We start from the raw sequence: 24,465 nt of genomic DNA, 5'->3' as shown, positions 1-24,465 counted from the left end.
TTGAACTGTTCCCACTGATCAAGCATTAGCATTAGAACAGCTATTTTCTCCTTCAGTTGTATGGCAAAGAAGCGTTCAAAAACTAAATCTGCCACTGTATGATCTGCTACCCGATGTGGACTGTGCATGTGCCAAGTTTTTCAAAAAATGTAAACGCACAATTTAAAGCAGCCTGTGGCAACTTAACAACAGACTGAGCAGAAAATCAATTTGCTTGTGCTGTCTTTGACTCTGCAAGCTACGGAAAGTAAATTTTTGGTTACATAAACTGCTTACTCCTCCACATGCAGAGACTCTCCTTAGGCAAATCAAGTGCATTAGCCATATGGTAACTTTTCTTTTTTCTTTTTTTTCTTTTAAACCAAAGTACTGTCAGGTTTTAGTTTGAAAAAAGAAGCTAACATTTTAGCTAATGTGTCATTATTGATGTTGGCTTTTATTTTTAGAAATGTTGAAGTGTTGCCTTTCTTTTATTTTTCTACTCTCTATCTCTGGCAAAAAAAAAAAAAAATGTCAATGTTTAAAAAGAAAATTTTACACAGTGACTAAAATTTTGACCTAAGTTTAGTGTTTGGCTACATTTACCCAATTAGTCACAATATTTTGAAACCGTAACATTATCATTTTGTGCTAATTTCATGATGTAATAAATGTGTTAACAAATGTGTAGTTGTAGACACTTGTAATTTTCATGTTACTCAGCTTTTAATCTTTTTTTTTTAAATCTAGATACATCACCACCTTGGCAAACTATGAACAGTGGCTTAATGAACCAAACAGACTGCCCTGAGGTGATGGTCCCCTTCACTGTCTTCTTCATTGTTGGAGTAGTCAGCCTGGCTGAGAACCTCCTGGTTGTTGTAGCTGTCATACGCAACAGGAACCTCCACTCACCCATGTACTGTTTCATCTGCAGCTTGGCTGCCTTCAACACTATTGCCAGTGTCACAAAAACTTGGGAAAACCTGATGATAGTTTTATCTGATATGGGACAGCTGGAGAAGAGAGGTCCATCTGAGACTAAACTGGATGATGTGATGGACTCCCTGCTTTGCATGTCATTTGTGGGCTCCATTTTCAGTTTCCTGGCTATTGCTGTCGACCGGTATGTAATCAGGATTTGTACTGTACTTAAACTATTAATTAAACTAAACTAAACTAAATTAAACTATTAATTTAAATTGTAAGAAATGGATTTAAATACACATTATCCAAATGTTTTTCTATACACTCAACATACAGTTCCTTGAGAAAAGTATTTATATGCTTTGAACATTTTCCACATTTTGTCACATTACAGTCACAAACTTCAAAGTATTTTACTTGGATTTTATGTGATAGACCAAGAGAAAGTAGTGCATAATTGTGAATTGAAAAAATAGACACAAGCTTTCTGAGTCCTTTATATGGCTGGTAGCAAACTGCAAATGAGACTTCTTGTGTTTTTTTTTTTCAACAATGGCTTTCTTCCTGCCACTCTTCCATAAAAGTCTGGTCACAATAGAGGTGGAATGAGATGGAATGCTGTTGGAATGACAATTCTTTGTATATTCTTGGATATTCAAAGTGCATTCCAAACATCCAGGCCAATTCTTGTGGTTTGAATTGCTTATATTCAAAACTTTCCAGGTGCATTCCAAGTGTTGAAAGATCAAACAGAATCCAAAGTGTATTCTGACTGCATTCTAAGGGTTCTTACAGGATTCCAACTGTATTCTAAACATTCTGAGTGCATTAGAGGGAGAAGAGAAATAATAAAGTGACTTCAAACCCTGACAAAATGTCCTACATGAGCTTCAAATACATTTCAATTGCTGCTGTAATTTATTTGGATATTAAAACAATCCAGCTCAAATCCTTGTTGGAATGCTGTCAGACTGTTTCAGTTACTGCTGGAACATGGCTCTAATGCAGTTGGAACGTTCTGATTGGCGTGGACTTGATTCCAGAGATAATTTTAAACACCACTGAGTCAAAACAAAACGTAGCCTGCTGCATCTGGAACTCCATTCTGCATTGAGGAGTCACCTGGTCAACATCAGAATTTGTCAAACTTGTTTTCAAAGGTTTTACACATTATGCAACCAAGAAAGAAATGAGCCAATGTTATAAGCCACGTCCATGGATGTGGCACAAGTGCTGCAGCCCAAGAAACCCTTGAAGAGCATGATTGTTGAAATGCTATTTTGCGATTAAAAAGGCTAGATTTGGCAGCATTCAGGGACCATTCTTGGAACACTCAAGGTATTTGTGTTACATTCTAAATATATTTGAAAATTTCAATGTGATGATTGGGATTTTTTGCTGCTACTTCCTGGTGGGCCGTCCTGGCCATTGATTGGCAGCACCTTCTCCACGCCCTTCACACCTGCAGCGGATCAGGCTCGTCAGGCACCTGTGTACTTAAGGCTGCAGTGGGAACCAGACCAGCGTTGGAGCATTGTTTTTGCCTTTGTGGTAAAGTGCCAAGCCTTCGTAAAACTTCTTGTGTCTGTGAAGACTGTTCTAAGTATTTTTGTTTTGTTTGCACTTTCTCAGGATTACCTACCTGTTGAAGAATCCAGTCTGGTCTGAGTTGTTTGGGAACCCGCTGTGAAGCTAAGACAACGTACCTGTTTCTGCCTGATCCTGTCTGCCTGCCTGGAAAGAAACCTACCTGTTGCCCCTGGAGAAAACTGCCAATCCAATTATCAGGAAGTACTCATCTCTTCACCTCACCTCCGTGCTGAGTGACGCTCCTCTCACTGTAAGGATCTTTCACCTGAAAATACACAAACATTGATACTTACCTGTCAACCTCCGGAGGAACTTCCGTCTCACTACGCCTTCTGTTTTCAGGTCCTGGCTCCCGATCATTATTACACGATTTGCTCACTGTAAATAAATTCACTTCTCGTAACTTTGGTCTCCCGTGTCTGTCTGACCCTGAACTGCTCACCGAGAAAGTCTCGAATCCTGACATTCAATCTCCATTCTGTTTGAATTCTCACACATTCAAAGTATTTTTGGTTCCCATTCCCTCAGCATTTTAACTGCATCTGAGGGGTGTTTAAGTGCATGCAGAGTATTTGAATGGCATTTTTACAAAGCTGTAAGAAATCTGGTCACTTTTGAAAATCCCAACAAAATATGGCACAAAGTTTGGCAATTCTTCATTTTAGTTGTTTCTGCTTGATTCCTGCTGATTTCAAATAAGTGTGACAGGAACTTAAAGTCCATATTTGTGAAGTGCACGACTAATAGTTGTCCTGTGCACAGATTCTCCTATCTGAGCTGTGAATCTCTACAGTCTTCCAGAGTTACTGTGGGCTTCTTGGCTGCTTCTTGGGTTATTGCTCTACTTTCCCGACCCATTTTAGTTAGGTGGATGGACATTCCTTGGTAGGTTTGCAGTTGTGCCATGCTCTGTCTATTTATTGGATTAAACAGAGCTCTGTAAGACTTTCATAGCTTGGGATATTGTTTTACAATCTAAGCTTAAGGTAAAGTCAAAGTCAGCTTTATTGTCATTTCTACAATATATCACAGACATATTGAGAACTGAAATTTCTGTTCTCTCTGGGCTCCCAGGCCACACAAGAAAGAAAGACATATTCAGTAAATTTTTTTTCAGCTGATAGCTGAAGTAATTTGGTCACAGATTCATTTGACTAGAATTGAACTGAATTAGGACTGTTCATACAGTTTTCTACTACTGCATCGTGCTTGAGGCTCTTTTTGTCTTTCAATATTTCTTGGGTTTTATCGGTGCACCTCTAGCTAGTGTTAGCTCAGCATGGTTGTGGTTCTCATGCAGCTTCTTTTGTCCTCAGTTGCTCCATGTGTCAAGTGTTTAGCTATTCCTCTACCTACTTTAGCAATATGTTTAATAAATGTAGTCTTGTGGTAGATTTGGAGGTGAGGTTGTCTGAATTGGGAACTAGGCTTTGTGCTGTTGAAAAGCCATTAGCTAGCCAGGTCTTGTTGTTTTCTGTTTCCCCCCTAATCTGACCAGCAATGACATGTTTAGTTGCATTTTGTTGTTCAGCCACTAGCAGTCCAGATAGTGTCTTAAGAACAATATGGGCTACATAGATAATTGGAAAACATTTTGTAGAAAACCTGGTCTGATGTGCAGAGGGGGCATCCATACCACTTTGGGTGGAACTACTCTTTTTTTTCGCTGATTTTGTTAGTTATCTAAATTATTGACAACCCAGGGTCCAGTCCAGAAAGCAGAGTTGTAGTCTTAATCTAATTGAACATAATATCTCTTTCCTCTCTGTTAGTTAATGTTGATAACTGATCATCAAACGCATTTATTTTGTCTTACAGAAATCTGGCTCCAGCAGGAGGATTTTGTTAGTATAAATGAATCCACTCCTTCTAACTATTTTATTTTCATGTTCCTAGAACAACAGGTGGCGGTGCAATCTTTTAGTAAGGACTATTGATCAATGCTAAATCAATTATCAGTTATAAATATTTTGAGTCCTTGACCTTTAGTCTTTCTTGTCCAAAAATGAAGATCAGAAAAAACACTTATTTATTGTTATGTATCATCCACCAAGCCTTTATTCTCAGTTTTTGTCTGAATTCACAGAGTGAGTTATGTGACTTTTTGTTGAATACATATAAAGTCATAATAGTGGAGGATTTCAATATTCATGTGGATGTTGAAAGTGATAGCTTAGACATAAACTTTATTAATTTAATAGAGTCAATAGGTTTTATGCAAAATATCCACAGACCTGCTCATTCTTTTCATCAGACTCTTGATCTAGTTCTAACACATGGCATAGAGTCTAAAGACTAAATAATATATCCTCACAATCCTGTTCTGTCTGACCATTTTTTAACTCTCCTATGGCCTTAGGGTCAAATTGACTGAAAGTTACAAGGGTTTCTCTACCTATCTCTATCTCTCTCTCTCTTTTGAGGGCTTCAGGAGGGTTAATAACCTTTGAGTTTACCTTGACTGACTACACAGCCACTGAGAGTAAATTTCATTATAGTGAATGTTTATCAGCGAATGCTGTAATTTTAAGGAATCTCCACCATGATTATTTTCCTCTGTCTTGCAGAGTAATGCAACAGAGAGCAGCAACTTAAATTATCTTGTTGATAATATCAAAACTACATCACTTGATAAAACTGCTCTTTTGGAAAAAGTGATCAGTCAGAGGAAGCTAGCTCCTTAGTTGAATTCAGTTTCATACTTTAAAACAGGAATTTATTTAACCTGGAGAGATAACCTGCTAACATCCAAAAACACCCTTTGTAAAGTTAGAACTGCATATTATTCATCTGTTATAATTTATCGCTAACAATGTACTGCTCTCAAAGGTAAAATCCTACATTGGGTTTCTCTCCCACAATAAATCTTCCTTTACAGTCTGCAAAAACGCTTCTGGTTAAAATGACAGTACTCCCAATTCTGGATTATGTGACATAATTTACAGGTCTGCTTAAAAAACTCTCTTTCACAAACTGATTGTTATGTTCCATGCTGCTACCCAGTTTGTAACTGGAGCTCCATTTAATACACACCACAGCCTTCTGTATTCTCTGATAAACTAGCCTTCTCTTCTGTCTCGCAGGCAAATTCACTGGATTCTGTTTGTTAACAAAACTCTCATTGGAAAACCCCACTGTATCTACAATCTTACTACTCACAAAGCAAATTGCAGTCTGCATTTTAGTAACCTCTTTAACCTCCTCATACTCAAAGCATGTATCTCTCCTGGTTGCTCCTTGTTTCAGTTCTTTGCTACCAATACAATCACACTAGTACAACATCACTGTCCTTGCTTTTAGCCACCTGTTTTACAATGCTTGTTTCTGTTTTTACTGTTTTTATGTCGTCAGTGCTCTCTACTTGACTGAGTGTAATATGTTGTAAAAATGTTTAATTGTATTGTTTGTTTTGTGTTTTTATTCTCTTACCATTACTGATTTATATCTGCCTGTAATGTTGCCTCTTAGCCAGGTCATCATTTCAAATGAGAACAGGTTCTTAATTGATCTATCTGGTAAAATAAAAGTTAATATTATTATTAACAGAGGAGAACAAGAACAACCCTGGATTAATGTTTAATACTGTAGTTAGATTAAAGAAAAGTCATATCTCTGTTGAGCTACATAACCCTATAACTAATGACTTCATGACATTCTTTATAAATAAAATTATTTCAGTTAGAGAAAAAAAAATCACACCATCCTCTCTACTATTGCTTCTGATTCCCTGTCAGATGGGGCAGCTTTAGAAGTTGTTGCTAGAACCTGATTTTTGTTTGGACTGTTTTTGTCCTGTTGAGCTTTCAGAGTTGTCAAAAATAATAGCTTCATCCAAACCATCAACTTGTCTGCTACATCCCATCCCAACCAGATTGTCTTAAGAGGTGTTTCCCCTAATTATTATCCTCATTTTGGATCTGCTTAATGAGGTTGAATACTGACCACATTTCCTCACTCTGCTGCTGTCTTTTCTTGTGTTACTCTCCATGTTCATATTTGTAATTATATCTATCATTAACAGGTTTTCTTTGTTTTTCCTCCCATATAATCTACACCTGGACCAGCCATTCTGTGTTTGTCTGTGTCTTTTTCCTGTCCTCTCAAACACCAGCCGATTAAGGCAAATGGCTGCTCGTCCCGAGCCTGGTTCTGATGGAGGTTTCTTTCTGTTAAAAGGGTGTCATTTCTTTCCACTGTCCCTTCTGTTCTGCTCAGGATAGGAGACTGTGTCAAACTGAAGATTTAATGCAATCTGCTGGCTTACTTGGAAAGGTTTTACCTAATTTATTTAATTAATCTCAAACCGATTTTCATACAAAGGCCCACAATTTTGCTTTCTGCATGTTTAACCATAAATCATTTAATAACGTTCAAACTCATACTTACCAACAAACTAAAATGTTTTGAATGGTCAGTGGATATTTAAATTATTTTAGCAACAATAACTAAAAAAAACTGTTGAATTGTCCATCTCCAATAAAAATCATATTGTCTATGTGTTCTTATTTTTGATTTAAATTTAAACTATTTGGATTCTGTGCTGCGCATTGAAAAGTTCTACATTATGTGAGATTTGTAGCTCTTTCCAACATTACTCTGCTTACTCTCCCAATCTCACAAGCTTTCAGTTTATTTGAAAGCTTCATTAATCATTCATGGACTGCCGAAAACTGAAAATACTTGAACATGGTCACTTAGTGACTAAATGTAATGCTAGAATTTACTCCTGGCTCTGTTTTGAGCCTCAACATCTCCTCAAAGGTTGTTCTTAGGCAGTTATATGTTCTACTTTACTGCTGTAAACTTTGTCCAGAGTTTGATGTTAAGGTTATTTAAAAGCATGGGTTGCTGTGAAACTCTGTAAAGTAAAAGATCATTTATCAATTTTATATTTTTGTTTTCTATCCTTTAGTTATATCACCATCTTCCATGCACTACGATACCACAACATCATGACAATGCAGCGAACTGGAGTCATCTTAGGAGCCATCTGGACAACATGTGGAATGTTGGCTGTGCTGATGGTGAAGTTTTTTGACTTCAAGTTCGTCATGATCTGTCTCGTTGTCTTCTTCATCATCTCCTTGGCAGTCATTTGCTTTCTCTACGTCTACATGTTCATGTTGGCTCGCATCCATGCCAAGAACATTGCAGCTCTTCCCATTGGTAGAAAATCTCGGCGTCAGCAGAGATGGAGCAGCATCATGAGAGGGGCTCTGACACTCACCATTCTGTTTGGAGCATTTGTAGTGTGTTGGGTGCCATTTTTTCTCCATCTTATCATCATCATGGTGTGCCCCATGAACCCTTACTGTGAGTGTTATAGATCCCTGTTCCAGCTACATGTAGTGCTGATGATGAGCCACGCTCTCATAGACCCAGCCATCTACGCCTTTCGCAGTGCTGAGCTTAGGCACACTTTCAGGAAAATGCTGCTTTGTTCTGAAAGCCATTTATGTTCTTAAGGACATCAGTGTACTTTTGTTGTTTGCTTTATTTACCCATAGAAGAAAATTCAGTCTTTTGACATGCATATATAGAACATGTAGATATGAATTATATACCTATCAGCCAAAAATTAAATCTATCTTATTGAAATTGTGCAAGTCCCACTCAATGAAACTAAAACATCTTTGAGCCATTGAGCCGAAATGGAAGATGTTCCAATTCTTGTATTAAATGGCACTTGGAGGCAGTTCTTTGGGTCTTGAAGGTAGTATCCCACTAGCTGCGACTGTTAGTGACTGGTTAACAACTCAAAATTGCAATAAATTGGTAAAGAAAAGTTACTCTGAATTTGTAGTGTTTGTGACAAAGTGAGCAGTGAACCATGTGGACATGTTTTGCATGACTGGTTTAGAAAATCATGCCTTTTTTAATATCCACCTCAGCCTACTTTGTGTATACCTTGGCAGTCGCTTCCACGTTTATGATTGAATCTGCTGGAATACACTTTTGAAATGAAGATAGGCAGATTTGGACTAGTTTTTAAATAAATAATAATCATTATTGTGCTCCCGTGCAGATGTCAAAATACAGCTGTTGTGTTCTTGAGACAAGTTGGAGCATGACTCACACAAAGACTCTGGGAACACTCAAAAAAATTTTGGAGTCCCCCTTGCAACTGCTGTTCAGTAACTAGTTGCAGCCCAGTGAGATACTGCCTTGAGTACAGGGCCTCTTTGGATCAGACATCTTCCAATGCTGGATTAACACTCTGAAGAGAGGACGAGAAACACTTAGGTTTGGGTCCATCTGACCAAAAGGCCACATGAGGGTTAATTTAAGATCCAGGACTCCTAATCTCAATATGGAACAGATTACAAAAAAAAAACAGCTCTTGGTTTCACCATCTGCTTTTATTCACACATAAATAGAAGAATCCATTAGAGGCAACACAAACATTGGTCGTTTAAACTTAGATTTGCATTTACATCTGTCGATTTGTTTCCCCTGCTGTTAATTGTCTCACTGCAGATATACAAAAGCTCAAACATGCAATTAGCAATCAGGATATAAGTTTAACCTCAGCCATTTTATCTGAGAGAACAAAATCTTTCTGTGTAACAGTGAATATGACTGAATTGTTTTGCATAAATTCAATATATAGATGTGTTGCAGGTGGATAAACAGTAAATTTGGATGTTTCACCTTTAATAAATTAACACAGGAAAGGATCTACAGTGTGTTTCAGTGTTGTTTTTACAAATGCAGTTCTCCTGTGTGCCATGCTCTGCTCTTCTTTGATTTCAACATTGCAAAAAGCATATAATCAATTATAAAAGAAACAACAGTAACACAATTACAGCACATAACAGAGAAAACATAATCTAACCACTGTATCTAGTTTGCTCTACAAACACTTCTTACCTTGATGTCTTTATAAATAAAAATTGCATTGATGAGCCATACAAAGGTTCAACCTTTTTTTGCAATAGATACTAATACAGAACATGGAAAAACTAAAAAAAATATTTTTGTGTCTGCCAAATAGTAATTATACATAACATTTGATTTTATCAGATGGCTGTGTTTTGTGATAACAATGGATCAAGCTTCTCAGCTGGGAGGTAGGCATCAGCACACAATTACAAAGAGCACTGCAAAGCCATTTGTACATTCATTTCTTTTACATTTCAGCAGTAAATCAAAAGCATCTTACACTCACCAGTTTATCACAGATGAGGGGATGGTAGCAGCGTGACGAGATCAACAGCAAGCACGGTGACAGAACAGAGCAGAAAGGAACTTCACATTCAGATTGCAGAAGAAAACACTGCACTTTTTGTACAGAAGCAGATTTGAGGAGGTTGGTTGTTAACTGTAGCACTAATGCAGGAACAGGACATACAGCAGCAGGCAGAAAATTGGCTGTTTACAAGTGTCGTCATCCAAAAGTTCAGTTCTTCTCAAAGCCAGCCTTTTCCCCCCAATTACAGATAACAAGCTAATGTACAACATGTATATATCTGGTGTGGAAAAATGTATCTTGGATTGCCTCAGATGTAAAAAGAATAATTCACTTGTGTGTTTGGTACATTGGAAGAAACAAAATCAGCTTGACAATAATCAGCATTGGGTTTTTATCTCTGAAATCTAAAATAAAAGCAGAGTGCTGCATTTGTTTCCTGATTTTATTTTATTTTTTTTACAAATAAATGTATGCCATTTTGTGCTTCTATTCTGTCTGAGAGTGCTGGGATACCTGCTTTTAAAAAGGTAATTTTAATGTGAGGACCATTAGTCTGAGTGTAAAAGTGTTGAGCATTCTCTTTCCATCACCTTATCATTATTTCAGTGTCCTGTTTTGGTGTTACTCATCAATATTCCAGCTGAATACGGTCCTGTTGATAAACCACAGATAAGTCATCTACGTCATCCACAGGAACAGATTCTTATCAGGATGCTGCTCTGCACAACCTGAAAGCAGCACTTTTTATCTTAGTTTTTATTAATCCACATGTGAAGTGGATAAATTCATATTTTTTCTTTAGCTTGAAGCAATTCATATCTCCCACTGCCTTTCATATCAGAGTTTTTGACTAAGAGTTGTAGCTGTTTTTGTCAAACCTTAAAAATAACATAAAGCACAATCTATTTCAATATCACAAGATGTCATGAGTATGTGTTGGGACTGACTCAGCAATGATCGCATCAAATTTTAGCTTAATATATTTTTAAAATGATTGAGTTTTAGCCATTTTTGTGTTTGTTGAGATCAGTTGTGGCAACCATCTTAATTTGGGTTGACTACAAAAGTTGATAAGTTGTGAATGTACATCCAATAATTACTTTCTGCAAGTTTCATAACAATTTGTACAGTGGTTTGTGAAATATTTTGGTAATGGACACACAGACACAAGCAAAACCATTGTTGTCTGTCTTCACTTTTTAATCATAGCATGCAACAGTTGTACTCTCTTTGACTTGAGCATTATTTTATCTGCCAAAGTTTAGGTTTAAACAATGTTCAAACATTTTGACCAAGGGAGTCTGGAAAACTGAGCTGCAAAATTTTGCAGATTAAAGTCACATCTTTTTTAATTCAGTATGTCCACACACTTATTATTCTGGATCGTTACATAATTCTTCAGGCCCCAGTGAGACAATATATATACTGTATTATATATAATTTATATATTTTTGTACCTTGTTTGTTTCCAGAGTTTGTATCCATCTGTATAGTTTTACAGGATCATACTTATTGAATTTCAAGGCAGATGGTATATGGTCAGTTACACTGAATATACAATAAAACAGTAACTATAATTTCTGTGGTCGATCATTCTAATTTTTTTTTTCTGTCCCCAGTCAACCAGATAGCCAGTTTTGGTATGCTTTTAACTTTAATGGAAGGATTACGCATTTACTCGCCTTGTCAGGGTTAGCTGACCCTGTTGCAGCTGGACTTCCCACCTGTCTGCGAGAAGTGACTGCAGCTGAGAAAGCAGTATTGGCCTCAAGAGACATTGTAGGCTATTTTGATTTGACTGTGTTGGTTCCCTGTGCTATTTCTCAACTTCTTCTCAAACAAAAAAAAACATCCCATCATCCAATCCAGCTTCACTTCTTCCCTTTCCTGAGAGGGCACAAATAAGGTTGTGTTGAAGTTGTACAACAGTTCTGTACACTGAGACCTGATCTTTCAGACACATCTCCTTCTAACCCAGACCTTGTTCTCTCTGTAGATGGCTCTGCTTCCAAGGACAAAAACACTGGTAAAAATAAAGTTGATTTTGCTGTTTCCTCTTCTCATGATATGCTTCTTTCAGGTTCTCTTCCTTCTCATCTTTCTTCTTAAGGTGCAGAAACCATTGCACTAAATTAAGCATGCAGACTGGCTGAGGACAAATCTGGGACTATTTTTTTTAAATTACAGATATGCTTTTAGAGTGGTCTATGACTTTGGTGCTTTGAAAAAACAAAGAAAACTTTTTTTTATTGTTTATTTTTGTCCTGTTGTGGCATCTCAGGCATACCACATAGAGAACTTGGCTGCCTACATGTGCCAGAACAGATTTGCTCCACAACAAGGATATCTCAAGATGAGAATCCTAATTGTATGATTTACTTTATTGAATCAAGAATGAATCTAGCATCAGAGTAGGCAGGCCACATTGTTGTAATAGCAACCTGTATGTATGACCTTCAACCATCAAGACTATTTGTGAATCCGTGCGCAAAGGTGTGGGGTAGGGGGTGCATGAGTGCTAGCAAGCCACCTGGAGATGTACAGTTAAAAAAGTGCCGTAAACAGTAGAAGGCCAGCCATCTACAGCATCCAGGAGCAGAAAGGACAGGTGGATCCAGCCCCAGAAGGCAGCAGAAGTTCCAGGCAAACAGACACCGGGCACCACCCCAAGGCAGCTGTGTGTCCGCACTGAGGTAGGTCACCATTGAAGCACGGGGTCAGCAGCCCCCAGGACAAGGAGACACTGGGAGAGTATTAATTTTGTGTTTGTATATTTTGTATTAAAAAAATACAAAGAAATAAAGTTCTCCAGGAGCATGGCAACAAGTCATCCATTTAAACCAGGTGTTTTAAAACAAGAACACATCTAAAACATGCAGGAGAGTGGCCCTCGAGGAATGGAGTTTGACACCTGTGATCTACAATCACTGAGACGACTACACTTCTGATAACAACGCACCCAAGCATCACGTGACAGCCCACAGTAAAAAGTAATGCTCAAGCAACAAGTGACATGCTGGGGTGGATCCAGTCTCACCGACAAACTCTGCTGTATTACCTTGAGATCATATCCTCAAAGGGGGGGGACGACACACACTGGTCATTGGTTATTTTAATCATAGGCGAGCACCCTCTTAAGTGAGAGGGAAGACTGATTGAATCCCTGATCAAACAGTGGGTTTGCCCTCCCTCTCTTAACCTATCTAACCTGGCAAGAATAGAATTTTGTATCTGTGGTGATATCAGGCAGGGCAACAATGCCAAAATATCATCTCAGGCAGAGGCTGTGGCATCCCTACCTGCACATGGTAATGTGTGGCCTAAGAGGGACCATGCTCTCCTGGTGGTCTCTCTGGTCATAGTTCTCTCCATTCTTTGGTGGAAACCTCAAATTCACAAACCTATGATAAGCAGTTCTACCCAGGCCCTACATTGCACTAAGCAGTCTGTCCAGCCCAAAGACACTTACTCATGGCTCTTAAGAAACAGATGGTATCAGCAGGCTAAGTGGACAACCAGACAATTCACCTCTGCTTCTTGTGATTACTGTGACACAGTAAGCCTTCCCACATTCACTCTGGGCCTGCCCCTTCCCACCACCCCTACTTCCCTGCTGATCAAATTATTGACAACTTCTCATTTTTATTACACTCCTTATTTGGCTAATAGAGTGGCCTAATAACATCTGTGTTAACACCAACTGTTGCTTTTCTTCCTTCCTTGTAGGCTGTTGACAGATTATGTGTATTGAAGGTCTGTTAAAGAGAACATTTAACACAACCACCACAAAAACTATGCTTTGTCAACAGCTCCCTAAACCTAAAATCATTAAAAAGATTCAAACCTTTCACCCTCTAGACTTCCTTAGCTCAGATTCTGGTCTGGTTAAGAATGATACTGTGTAAATGAATGTTTAACTTCAAACTTAATGATACTTAGTTTTGCTCTGTACCACCTTGAGATGTCTTGCTTTAAACTCTGCAAAGTGTATATTTGGTTGATTTTCTTTACATCTATTTTGAGTGCATTCCTTTACTCTGTGGAAAGCTTAGTATGCATTTTCTTATGTGATTAATGTTTAATCAAAAGGGAAGAATTTAACATGGGGATGCTTTTTTTATTTCTGTTACCGAAGTTATTTGCTGTGTGTGTGTTTAGCTGTGGCACATACAAAGTGAAAGAGAATGACCATTGTGACTGACAGTTTGTTTATCTCAACTTGACATTGTGTGACCACACCATAGCCAAGCAGAATGAGCCGTTAGCAATAGGAATGTGTAGAGACATTTTTCTGTAAGATAAAGAGGAATTAACAGCAGTGGTTACATCCATGTATAAATGAGCATGCAACTCCTTATGTCAAAGGCCAATGTGCAGAAGCTTGTGAGATTCTCTCTCTCTGGTACCAGATAATAAAGGGTCTTTGATTGCAGTTTAATGTGTCTTTGGATTATTGTCATCAGTAGTTCAGTAAAGAAAAATTCCACAACATTTGTTAGCAAAATATCTCAAAAACTACTGGGCAGATTTTATTAAAACTTTCAGGAAATCATTATTGGATGTTCAACTACAACAACAACTGATTGACTTCTGGATCCAATCCAATTCAATATGACTGACACACCCAAATTGTCAAGATTTGGGGGTCTTTGAGTCTGTTTTTGTATTAGGTTTATTGTTTCTTTAATTAATTTAGTTCCTGTGTTTACCCTTACAAAAAAATCCCATGAAATTCACATGTGATCACATGTGATTCCCATTTTTTACATGTGGGTCACATAATCCACAAAAAAATCACATATTTCCACATGTGATTCCCATTTTCCACACGTGGGTCACATAATCCACAAAAAAAATCACGTTTTCACATGTGGAAATGTGGGAATCACATGTAATTCGCATGTGATTCCCATGTGATCACATGTAAAAGTCACATGTGATTTTCATGGGATTTTTTTGTAAGGGTAGTTTTTTTGTTTGGTGTTTTTCTCCGTGCCTTTTGTGTTCCTTGTCATCATTCAGCTTTCCTCTCCTCAGTAGCTGCCAGCCTGCCTTAACCACTCAAACCTGTCCCTCGTTTCTTATCAGTCACTTGTGTCCACTTACAATCACTCTCAGCCTTTAAAACCTGTTCATCTTCTTCACTTTCTCGCTGGTTCAACGTCGGTCATCCTTGTGTCTCACCTCTCGTGTTTATTACAACCCTGTAGTTTGTAAGTCTTTGCTATTTAGTTGTAGTTGCTGCTACATCAGCCTTTTCTTTTCCTTTTTCTTAATAAATTAGGTTTTCTTAGAGCTCTGTCTCTGCCTCCATTTGGGTGCAATCCAACCAACCACTAACCGTGACACGACTGACACAAAAACACAAAAATGGCTATAATTTAGTCGGTTTTACAAATAATCATCTCAAAATTGGTGTTCTTATAGCTGAGAGTTATTCACAACACATTCTATGTGTTACTCATTGTGCGACATCTTGAATAAAACTTTAGCATTTACTGTTGGAGCCAGTTGTGTTTCTGTAAGTGAAATGTCTCATGAACTACTGGCTGGAATTTTCAAAAAAGTAATCATTGGATGTAGATCTAAAACTGATAAACATCAGGAGTCAATCCATTTCAAGATGGCTGCCACAGCTAATCAACATTAGTCAAGACAAAAATGGCTTTTACAGATTTAGAGCTAATGTATATTATATGTTTCAAGGTTTGAACGGAATGGCAACAACCTTGTCATTTCTCATCGCAAGATGAACTTAGTTTAAAACTCATAATCATGAAAGACAGCAACAAGCAGTTGTTCTCATCGTGGTCTTAGTTTTACTAAACTGTAGCTGAAAACCAAAGCCAAACTCCAGTTGAGATTTAATCTGATTTTTCCTCAACAGTGGCTCTCTTTGCCACTGTCCCAAAAATCTTAGACTGGTGAAAAACCTGGCAACAGTTGTTGTCGCAGTCTCTTCCATCTTACCTGCTGATGCTTGGAGCTCCTTCAGTGGCCTCTCTCATTATTCTTCTTCACAGTCACTTAGTTTATGAGGACATCCTGCTCTTGGTAGATTTACACATGTCCCATATTTCTTCCATGTATTGATGATGAATTCAACAGAACTCCTGGGGATGTTTAGGGTCTTGAAAATCTTTTTGTATCCATCCTCTGACCTATAAATATGGATAATCTTTTCTCTGAGTTGAATTAGGATAGTCACTTTAAAGGTGGTGAATGTTTATGCAATCACTTATTTTACATTACATATTTTTATTTAATTGGCCTCATTTTGAAGAAATTAAATTTCACTTTGTCACTGAAAGTTTTTTTTTTTTTATTTGTTGTCCAATTTACATAAATTAAAACACTTTTTTTGTATAGACTTTAAGGTGAAGGTGAAAATACAAAAAAAAATTACATTAAACAACAACACTGCATTAGTTGTCTACAAAGCAATAGTCTCAGAATTACACAGAGTAAAGTCATTTATCAAAACTAGTAGTATTGTCACTAGTTTTAATAAATGTAAAGAGATGCATGTTGCTGCTATTTCTCTTAACTGGGGGATCTTTATAGTCCCTGTTTTCACCAGTTCAATGAATCACTGTAGAGGGGGATGCACATAATTTGACAGTAAAGCTGAGCTCACCCACGAACATAGTTTCCACTTTTTAATTATGTCAAAATAAACTATGACGGCAGAAAGAAGGTTGTTTTACTTTTCTTTTTTCCTTAGAAGTCAGAAGGTGTAAGTGTTGTGTTAAACAAAACACTGCTACTGGGATAGCACTGTTAGGAAAGAATTTGGCATGGTACTACCAGAAGCTGGTGCAAAAAAAAAAAGAAGAGCGAGAGAACGCGAAACGGCTGTGACAGGAGAGTCACATTCATTTTTCAAAAGTGCTCATTTTTACTAATTTATTAACATTTGAAAAACCCTAAAAGGTGGAAGATAGTCTCTCAAATATGCAAAAAAATAGCAGGAAAAAAAACTCTTTGATGAGTACTAAGTGCTTAGTAGTTTCATGATTGGAGGTTTTTCAAAATTGCTGCAATCCAGGTTGTGTAGGTCATGCAGAGTAAAGCAGGGTCATTATCCAGTGTTAAGGGGGCCTTATTTTAGTTGACATTTAAAAGTTTTTACTCAAGGAATATTCAACAAATGAGGTTCTGAATTAGTATATTTTATAAAATAATGTGAGTGACTGAAGCACATTGCCCAGTCATAACAGACATTTATTCTGACCAAGGTATTTCATTTTCTCCAGGTTTTAAAATTGTCTTAAAATGATTAAACGTCTAAAAAGGTGTACTCCAAAGTTCCATCTCTATGCACATAAATTTTGGGGAAAAAAAGCAGCAGCTAGAAACATATCACTGAGAATAATTATAGGGAAACTATATCATGTTCCTTTCAAAATTTTAGTTATTGCTGACTTCACTGCCTCCTCTAGTCATTCATGCATGTAGTCCTAATTACCAAGGATGCGCCCATCAGTGATCTGAAACTACGCTGGATGTGGGGGGTTATCATGGGTAATTAAAAGCAAAAATATCAGCACTCTTTCAGTTTTTATGGTTCGCTAATCCTGTAATAGTGAAAAAAGAAGTTTCCTCTCCATTGATCAGCCTTCATGGTCAGTCAGATTCTGGCTGGGAAAAATAATAATAATCCCACTGATTAGAAAAAGAGATCAAAAAATAAAAAGAAGGCCACACTTTTCTGCCAAATATTTTTACATGACTTATAATTTTCGATTGTGCTAACTGCGTATTTCGATAGTGTACCCAATAAATTAGTCTCTTTGTATTTTGGATACAGTAGGATTCATTTTACTGGTGTGGTGTTCATTCCTGTTCATTTTTGAAGTCACTGGTGAACAGAACATGAAACTGAGCGCTGTTATGAGTGCAGAGTGTGGTGAACCAGTTCTTGGATGCTGTATTTGAAATGTTTTTTCTCCCATGTTAGTTCTTCCATCTCACGAGTAATGTCATTCATCTTCTCCATTCCTATTTCTCAGTACTTACCAGTCAGAGAGCAGATGTTGGTGCAGACATTCCTCAGGCTGTAACAACAGATAATCTCTTTGAAAGTCTTTCTCATCTCTTGACTCCTGAAGGCATAAATGAGAGGATCGATCACTGCGTTGCACATGATGAGGATGAGGTACATGTTGAAGTGGGACATGAAGCACACGCAGTAGAGGTTACGGGGACAGGAGATCATGAGGATCAGGTGAAGGAAGAAAGGTGCCCAGCAGACAATGAAGATTCCCAGAAGGATGGTGAGGGTGATGGCCCCCTTCATGCTGGCGCGCTGGTGGATGGAGTTGTATCCGGGCAGGGCGGCAATGCGCTTGACATGCGAGCGGGCCAGCATGAACATGTGACTGTAGAGGGAAGCCATGATGACCAGCATGGCGAAGAACATGGACACCAGGCAGATGATGACAGGGGTGGTCTCGGAGTAGATGATGAAGACAATGCCACAGCCTGTGCAGAAGGTCCAGATTCCTCCGATGATGCAGCCGGCTCTTCTCACTGTCATGATGTTGTGGTACCTCAGTGCGTAGAAGATGGTGACATACCTGCAGAAGACAGCACACTGTTTATTGATGACCTGAAGGCACCTCAGCAAATTTCAATTTTCAGGCAGCATTTTTCGTAGAATCTGTTGAGACCATTGACTTGTTAAATGTCAGAAGAAGGAAGAACTTATTGCTCTTAGTAATAATGAAGCATTTTCATTTAACGAGTGGTCCTAGCTGCAGCGAAAAGAATGGCAAAGTTAAAGGGACAGTCAGATTAATGTTGAAATGATGTTCTGTCAAATTTCTGGAAGCAAGAAGAAACTTCAACAATGTAATGTCTTAAATTTTGTTATTTCACGTGTTTATAACTTTTCATTATCTTTTCTTTATAAAGTGTTTTTAAATTTATAAACAATTTAAAAAAGAAAAAAAAATTAAAGTTCAAAAAAAAGTTTAACAATTTTCATGTCAGCAGTCAGATTAGTCCGTAAATTCCATCCATGCCCTGAGATAAACATCTGCTTTAGTTCATACAGACTTTTAAAAACTAATTTTCTCCTAATACAAAAAACTTCTAGATATTAGTTGGTAACAAATGCTTTTTAGCTTTATACAGAACTAATAAAAAATGTTAGATAAATCTTTAAGTCTATATTTTTGACTTAAATAGACTTAGTATGTTCTTTAATTAGCATTTTATGTAAAATTCTTATAGCTTGTTTTGTAATATAAACAAAAACTTAAAAATTATGTGACATGTTGCCCCAAACCTTTGTACAATCACTCAAATAAGTGAAAAATGCATTATATAAAAGGCAGAAATTTCTAAAACATTCTTAGTTTTATTTAAAACTGCAATACTTTAAAAATATTTTTTATATAATTTGTTTTCTAATGAAGTTTACTGTCTAAAATAACCCCCAGAAATTAAACTTAATATACTCTTTCAACTAATATTTTGTTTATAGACCATGCCAATAAATTATCATTTTCCCTGTTCCCAGAAATCATAAATTTTGTTTTTTATTACATTTTATAAATAATTTATTATCAATAAACCACTTCTTAAGTTTAAACATCTGACAAACCAGACATTCTGTAATCATTTTATATTATTCCCACAACAAAACATACTATTATAATCATCAAATAAAAGAAACTGTTGTAGACATTTCAGAAATGTTACTTACTAATATATAAAAGAAAAGTTTAGGGCCTAACACTGAACCTTGAGGGACTCCAAATGTGATTTGTTTAAAACATAATTCTTCATTTTCAAATAGTTAACAATGATTAAGACATTATCAGTCGTGACATCATTCATAAAACATGAAGTATAGAGAAAAGCATAGTTTTCCTCCAGGCGAGGCTAATGGCTAGCCAAACAAGGGTCTGTTTTAAGTCAATTGTAAGGCTTATATACCATACCATACCATACCATACCAACTTCATTTAAAACGCACTTTAAACACCCACCAGACCAAAGTGCTGTACACAGTCATATAATACAATACAATAATAAAGTAGAGGTCAAATATAAAAGCAGTAATTAAATAATTAAAATATAAACACAGTCAACAAAGACAACATCTCAGATTGTGCCAAAAGCCAAAGAAAAGAGATGGGTCTTTAAGAAGGGATTTAAAAACAGCAAGTGAAGAGGCCTGTCTTATACCCGAAGGAAGGTCATTCCATAGCTTGGCAGCTGCTGGATCCCTCTGAGCTTACGCTTTGTCTTTGGCACCCTCAGAAACAACTGGTTAGCTGACCTGAGGGAACGGGAGGGTGTGTAAGGGTGTAACAGCTCAGACAGATAGGGAGGGGCAAGACCAATAAGAGCTTTAAAAGCAAATAAAAGGATTTTAAAATGAATCCTAAAATGTACTGGCAACCAGTGTAAAGAAGCTAAAATGGGAAACATGGTCAAATTTTCGTGTACCTGTTAAAAGATGAGCAGCAGCATTTTGTACCATCTGAAGCTGAGAAATGCATGAATCACCGACTCCTTTATAAAGTGCATTACGGTAATCCAGTTGCGTAGTAACAAATGCATGGATTACTGTTTCAAAGTACTGTCTAGAAAGAATGGGTTTTACTTTGAATAGCTGCCTCAAGTGAAAAAAAAAAGAATTTTACAACAGCTCTAATGTAAACTTCCAGCTTAAGACCAGCATCCATCTTGACCACTAAATTTATAATGACCGGCTTGACATACTGGGCCAAGGAGCCAACATCGTAAAATGACTCTTTTTCAAAAATGACATACTGGTGTGAAAAGAATGCTACAGTAGCTAATAATAATCCCCTACACTTTTGCATGACACAATATGTTTAATTTGTCGCTGTTTTCTCAACCGAACTACACTGATAGTGCTCTTATTTAGCTAGCTATTAGACTAGCCTGCACAAATGTTTGCCCTTTTCTCCATACTTTGTGCTCTATAACAGATGTCATGGCTGAAAAGGTACTAACTACTGATAACTATTTGACAGAACATCACTTGTGACAGAATGTCACATGACGTGTGACCTTTTAAAGGTCCAATAAAAGTAAGATGAAGCACCTGAGGCAAGCTTTGGTTTTACAAGATCCTAGATTAGGCATTACGCCATGGTATCTTTGGTTTATTCTAAAAAAAATATTTTGTTGTATTTCTTGTGAATTTATATTTAGCTGGTGTATCATACAGGACCAATTAACTGACTCTCTTCAGCATGATGCTGCTGCTAGTAAGCACAGCTGCAGCTGCTATGCCTAGCAGGGATATTTGAAGCAGTGACAATACATTGTTGTTATTCTGTGACTATATCAAGCTGTGCAAACATATTTTGACTCCAATGCACAGTACAGTCATGTTAATAAGTAATCACACCCTCTTTTAATTTTAGGGTTTTAGATGTCAGAACATGATAAAACATCATGGCATATCATATGATTTTCATCAGGTCCTAAATTCTATAACAAACATGTTACACCAGGTCATTATAACTTTCATCAGGCAGCAAAACCATTGCGCCACAGTTACAACCACAACAGATAAATAAGATATGACCCTTAAAAACAATTGAGTTCGCAAACCAGTTCTGTTAAGCTTGATTTCATTCCTCCATTTTCTAGTACTTGCAACACAATTTTGAAACAAAACCAACATGACTTTCAAAGTTGGTTTTGATCTAAAATGTTTTTAAACTGAACCAAATGTTCAGTTGTTTTCAGGTACTAACCATTGCAACAACAAAATATATATTAATTGAGTTTATACGAAAATATTAAGCAAAGTTGCTTCACAATGTGTAGCACTTAGAGTATGTGTTGGGGATAATGCTTAGCCACTACCACACAAAATGTTAGCTCAATGTCTGTAAAACTGTCCTACTTTGTACATGTAAATTTGATGAATTCTTTCTGAAAGTTTTATTAAAATCTGTCCAGGGGTTCATGAGATATTTTGCTAACAGACAAATGCAGTCACACAGACAGGGGCAAAAACGTTGTCACTTTTGGTTGGCGGCAGGTGATAACTAATAATGCACTGTAAATAATTTAGCCAACATTACCTGTCCACGGCGATGGCCAACAGGCTACACATGGACGCAACAACAGAGATGCAGATCATAGAATCGAATACGTTGTCCATCTGTCTGATGAAGTGCTCCTCCACCACCAGCTGTCTGTTGTTGAGGAGGTAAATGATGATGGTCTCCCAGGCATTGGACACACTCACCAGCATATCTGCTACTGCCAGACTGTAACAACCAAACAGGTAATCAAAGCCTTGGTCACAGAGTTGTTTATAAAACTTTGACATGTGTTCTTCCCTATAAATAACCAGATCCTTTCAATTGAGCTACCTAAGGTTTTGTCCACAGGAGAATGTTTTTTGGGGTTTTTTTCAAAACAGTTTTTATTGTTTCTAAAAAAAATCCTTGGAATCATGACACCATTTTTAGAAATGTTTTCATCCACATGGAGACATATAAAATGCAATAAAATGATTTTCTTTGTTACCACAATACCAATTCTAGACATGTAAACACTAAAAATGACCCAAACACTGCAGTGACTATGCCAGGCCTGTATGTGGCAATGTACTGCTGCTACAAAAATACACCAAAATAGGAAAGAAAATGTGAAGCAGACGCTTCAAACTGTAAACACAAGAAGAAAAAGATGAGGATGGTGATTACAAGTGCAAAATAACAAAACATTCTTGTGGACTGACAACAAAGGGAAACTTCTACTTTGCCCCAACATATACATCCTTCAGTCTGCTCTCCAGAAGGTTTCCCACAATTCACAACTCTGATGTGACCAAAACATCTAATATGAGAGCCATGTTAACAGGGACCCCAACAACCTTCAGGATGGAGGGAAGGGAGAGTAACATCCATGTGAGTTTAGTGATTCAGAAGATGAGTGACCCAAAATCCGTTTTTAAGCTTGAAAGTCACACATCTAGGTTTTGAATAAAAAACTCCAGAGATGAGAAGCAAAAAAATAATTAAATAAAAAAATCTTTTGATTCACTTTCTTAGGATTGTCATGCACTAGATGACACCTGCACCAGAAGATTTGAGGGATTATTTGTGGGGGGTTTTCTTTCTTTTTTTGGAAAATGAGAGGTAAAAGAAGTTGCACATTTCAATACATTCAACATGTGATGTCATGGCAAAAACTGGCCCACCAAACATATTTATGATAGTAAAAAATAAAAAATAAAAAACAAAGCAAAGGGACTCTCTCTTTCACATTAAATAAAATCTACTTCTTAATGAAAGATCACTGCGCTTTAATCTTACAGTCTCCTTTTCATTCTTGCTCTTTGTAGAATTTGAATCCACATCAAAGAAAGCAATATCCTCAAGGTGAGTAGTAATCAAAACAGAAAGGTAACTGTTTGATTTATTTTTGAATGTTCAGTTGACATCAGATGATGTTCTTTGGTCAAAAGGAAGTGTAAAGTCTGTCATCTGTGAAGTCTGTCTCTAGAAATTCTGCAATACCTTAAGATTTATGCAACCTTCAAAACTTTGTTGCAATCACTATTTTGTCTTTGGTTTTTAGAAAGCAGACAGAACAGATTTTACATAAAAAATATTTGAGAAAACTGTCATAAGCTAATTGTACTACAGTTATTTTTGTCTATTATTGACTCAAATCTTTGATTTTTAACTGAACACATGCAATAATGAAAGATCTAGTAAAGGAGTGCATATGGCCAGCTTTCCTGTCAGAGTTGTATTAGACTAAGATTATTTTAGGTTGACAAATGACAGGCTTATTTCGCTCAAACCCTAAAAATACCATTATGCGCCATCTCATGCAATATTGTATGTGATCTTGTATGATCTGTTCAACCTTAGTGTATGTGGTTTGAATGACTACTACCTCACAAAATTTGAGCTCAACATCTGTAAAACTTACTAAGGTAAAGCCATTTTTATTGAGGTTAAGGTCGATTTGCTGTGATGGTTAACCTGCATTGAGGTGACTCCAAAGGTTAATCAGTTATAGATTTACAGCCACTGATTTCTTTCTAGGAGTTTCATTGAAATTTATCCAAAAATATTTCAGTAACAAACGAACAGAGATGATTCCAATAATTAATGGCAAAGTTTAAAACAGAGATCTCCAGTAATCTGTTAGCACTGATTTCAGATTTTACTTTATATTTTAGGAGCCCCAAAAACATATTTTTGGAAACTAAGTTTCGGAGTGAATTTTTAAAATTCTTTTGCAATGTCACTCTTGCATTTTTGTGTAGACAGAGAAAACGCAACCTTTTGAAAACAATGATGTCATAGACCCACCTCTAATATAACCTAACACACAGATGACATGATTGCATTTGTGTTGCCAATGTCAGTTGCTTATCTATAGCAACACTTTTTTTATAATGTATTACTTCAACGAACAAACAAGGTGGATGAACAATAACATTGCCTTGAAGAGAGCAGTGTAAAATTCCCGCATTATTACACAGAATTATCTAAGGTCAAAAAGGTTTTTATCACTTTGTTGAACTGTCAACAGTACTAAAGCCAACACTGCAGAAAAATATCTACAATATTTAAGTTTTCTTTTAAAAACTCAAGAAATGGGAATAGGTTTAAAAGACTGACCCTAAAAAACAACAACCTTTGTGTGAGGATCTGGGGTTTGGCTCCACCTTCTGGGTGGTGCCACTAATCATTGTTCACAGGTGTTCCTCATACCATTGACGAGACCATACAGGATTTAAGCAGCAGGCTGTG

General features: G+C 37.0%; 2 protein-coding genes across 3 annotated transcripts in view; one reads left to right on the top strand and one right to left on the bottom strand.

Annotated features, from left to right (window-relative positions):
* The first annotated feature begins 752 nt into the window (after positions 1 to 752).
* Positions 753 to 8,928, top strand: mc2r (melanocortin 2 receptor). The gene is made up of 2 exons (XM_017441540.3): positions 753 to 1,105; positions 7,409 to 8,928. The coding sequence occupies exons 1-2, from the start codon at positions 753 to 755 to the stop codon at positions 7,959 to 7,961; spliced, it is 906 nt and encodes a 301-aa protein (XP_017297029.1). The 3' UTR covers positions 7,962 to 8,928.
* Positions 8,929 to 14,562: 5,634 nt separating this feature from the next.
* Positions 14,563 to 24,465, bottom strand: part of mc5ra (melanocortin 5a receptor) — a 41,342-nt gene continuing 31,439 nt past the window's right edge. For both annotated transcript variants that reach the window (XM_037980550.1, XM_037980551.1), the window contains exons 4-5: positions 21,769 to 21,957; positions 14,563 to 18,267 (exon numbers count right to left, since the gene is read on the bottom strand). In XM_037980550.1, the coding sequence (XP_037836478.1) occupies positions 17,697 to 18,267; positions 21,769 to 21,957 (760 nt within the window). In that variant the 3' untranslated portion in view covers positions 14,563 to 17,696. The remainder of the gene's footprint in view (positions 18,268 to 21,768; positions 21,958 to 24,465) is intronic.

The sequence above is a fragment of the Kryptolebias marmoratus genome, linkage group LG16 (genome assembly GCF_001649575.2).
Source record: "Kryptolebias marmoratus isolate JLee-2015 linkage group LG16, ASM164957v2, whole genome shotgun sequence".
Lineage (NCBI taxonomy): Eukaryota > Metazoa > Chordata > Actinopteri > Cyprinodontiformes > Rivulidae > Kryptolebias > Kryptolebias marmoratus.
The sequence above is the reverse complement of the archived record's forward strand: the minus strand, read 5'-3'. Positions and strand labels throughout refer to the sequence as shown.

Excerpts from the sequence above, each read along its gene's own strand:
- mc2r (XM_017441540.3), top strand. The coding sequence starts at position 753 with ATGAACAGTGGCTTAATGAACCAAACAGACTGCCCTGAGGTGATGGTC. Across the intron at positions 1,106-7,408 it reads CTGGCTATTGCTGTCGACCG|TTATATCACCATCTTCCATG; the intron begins GTATGTAATCAG and ends TCTATCCTTTAG.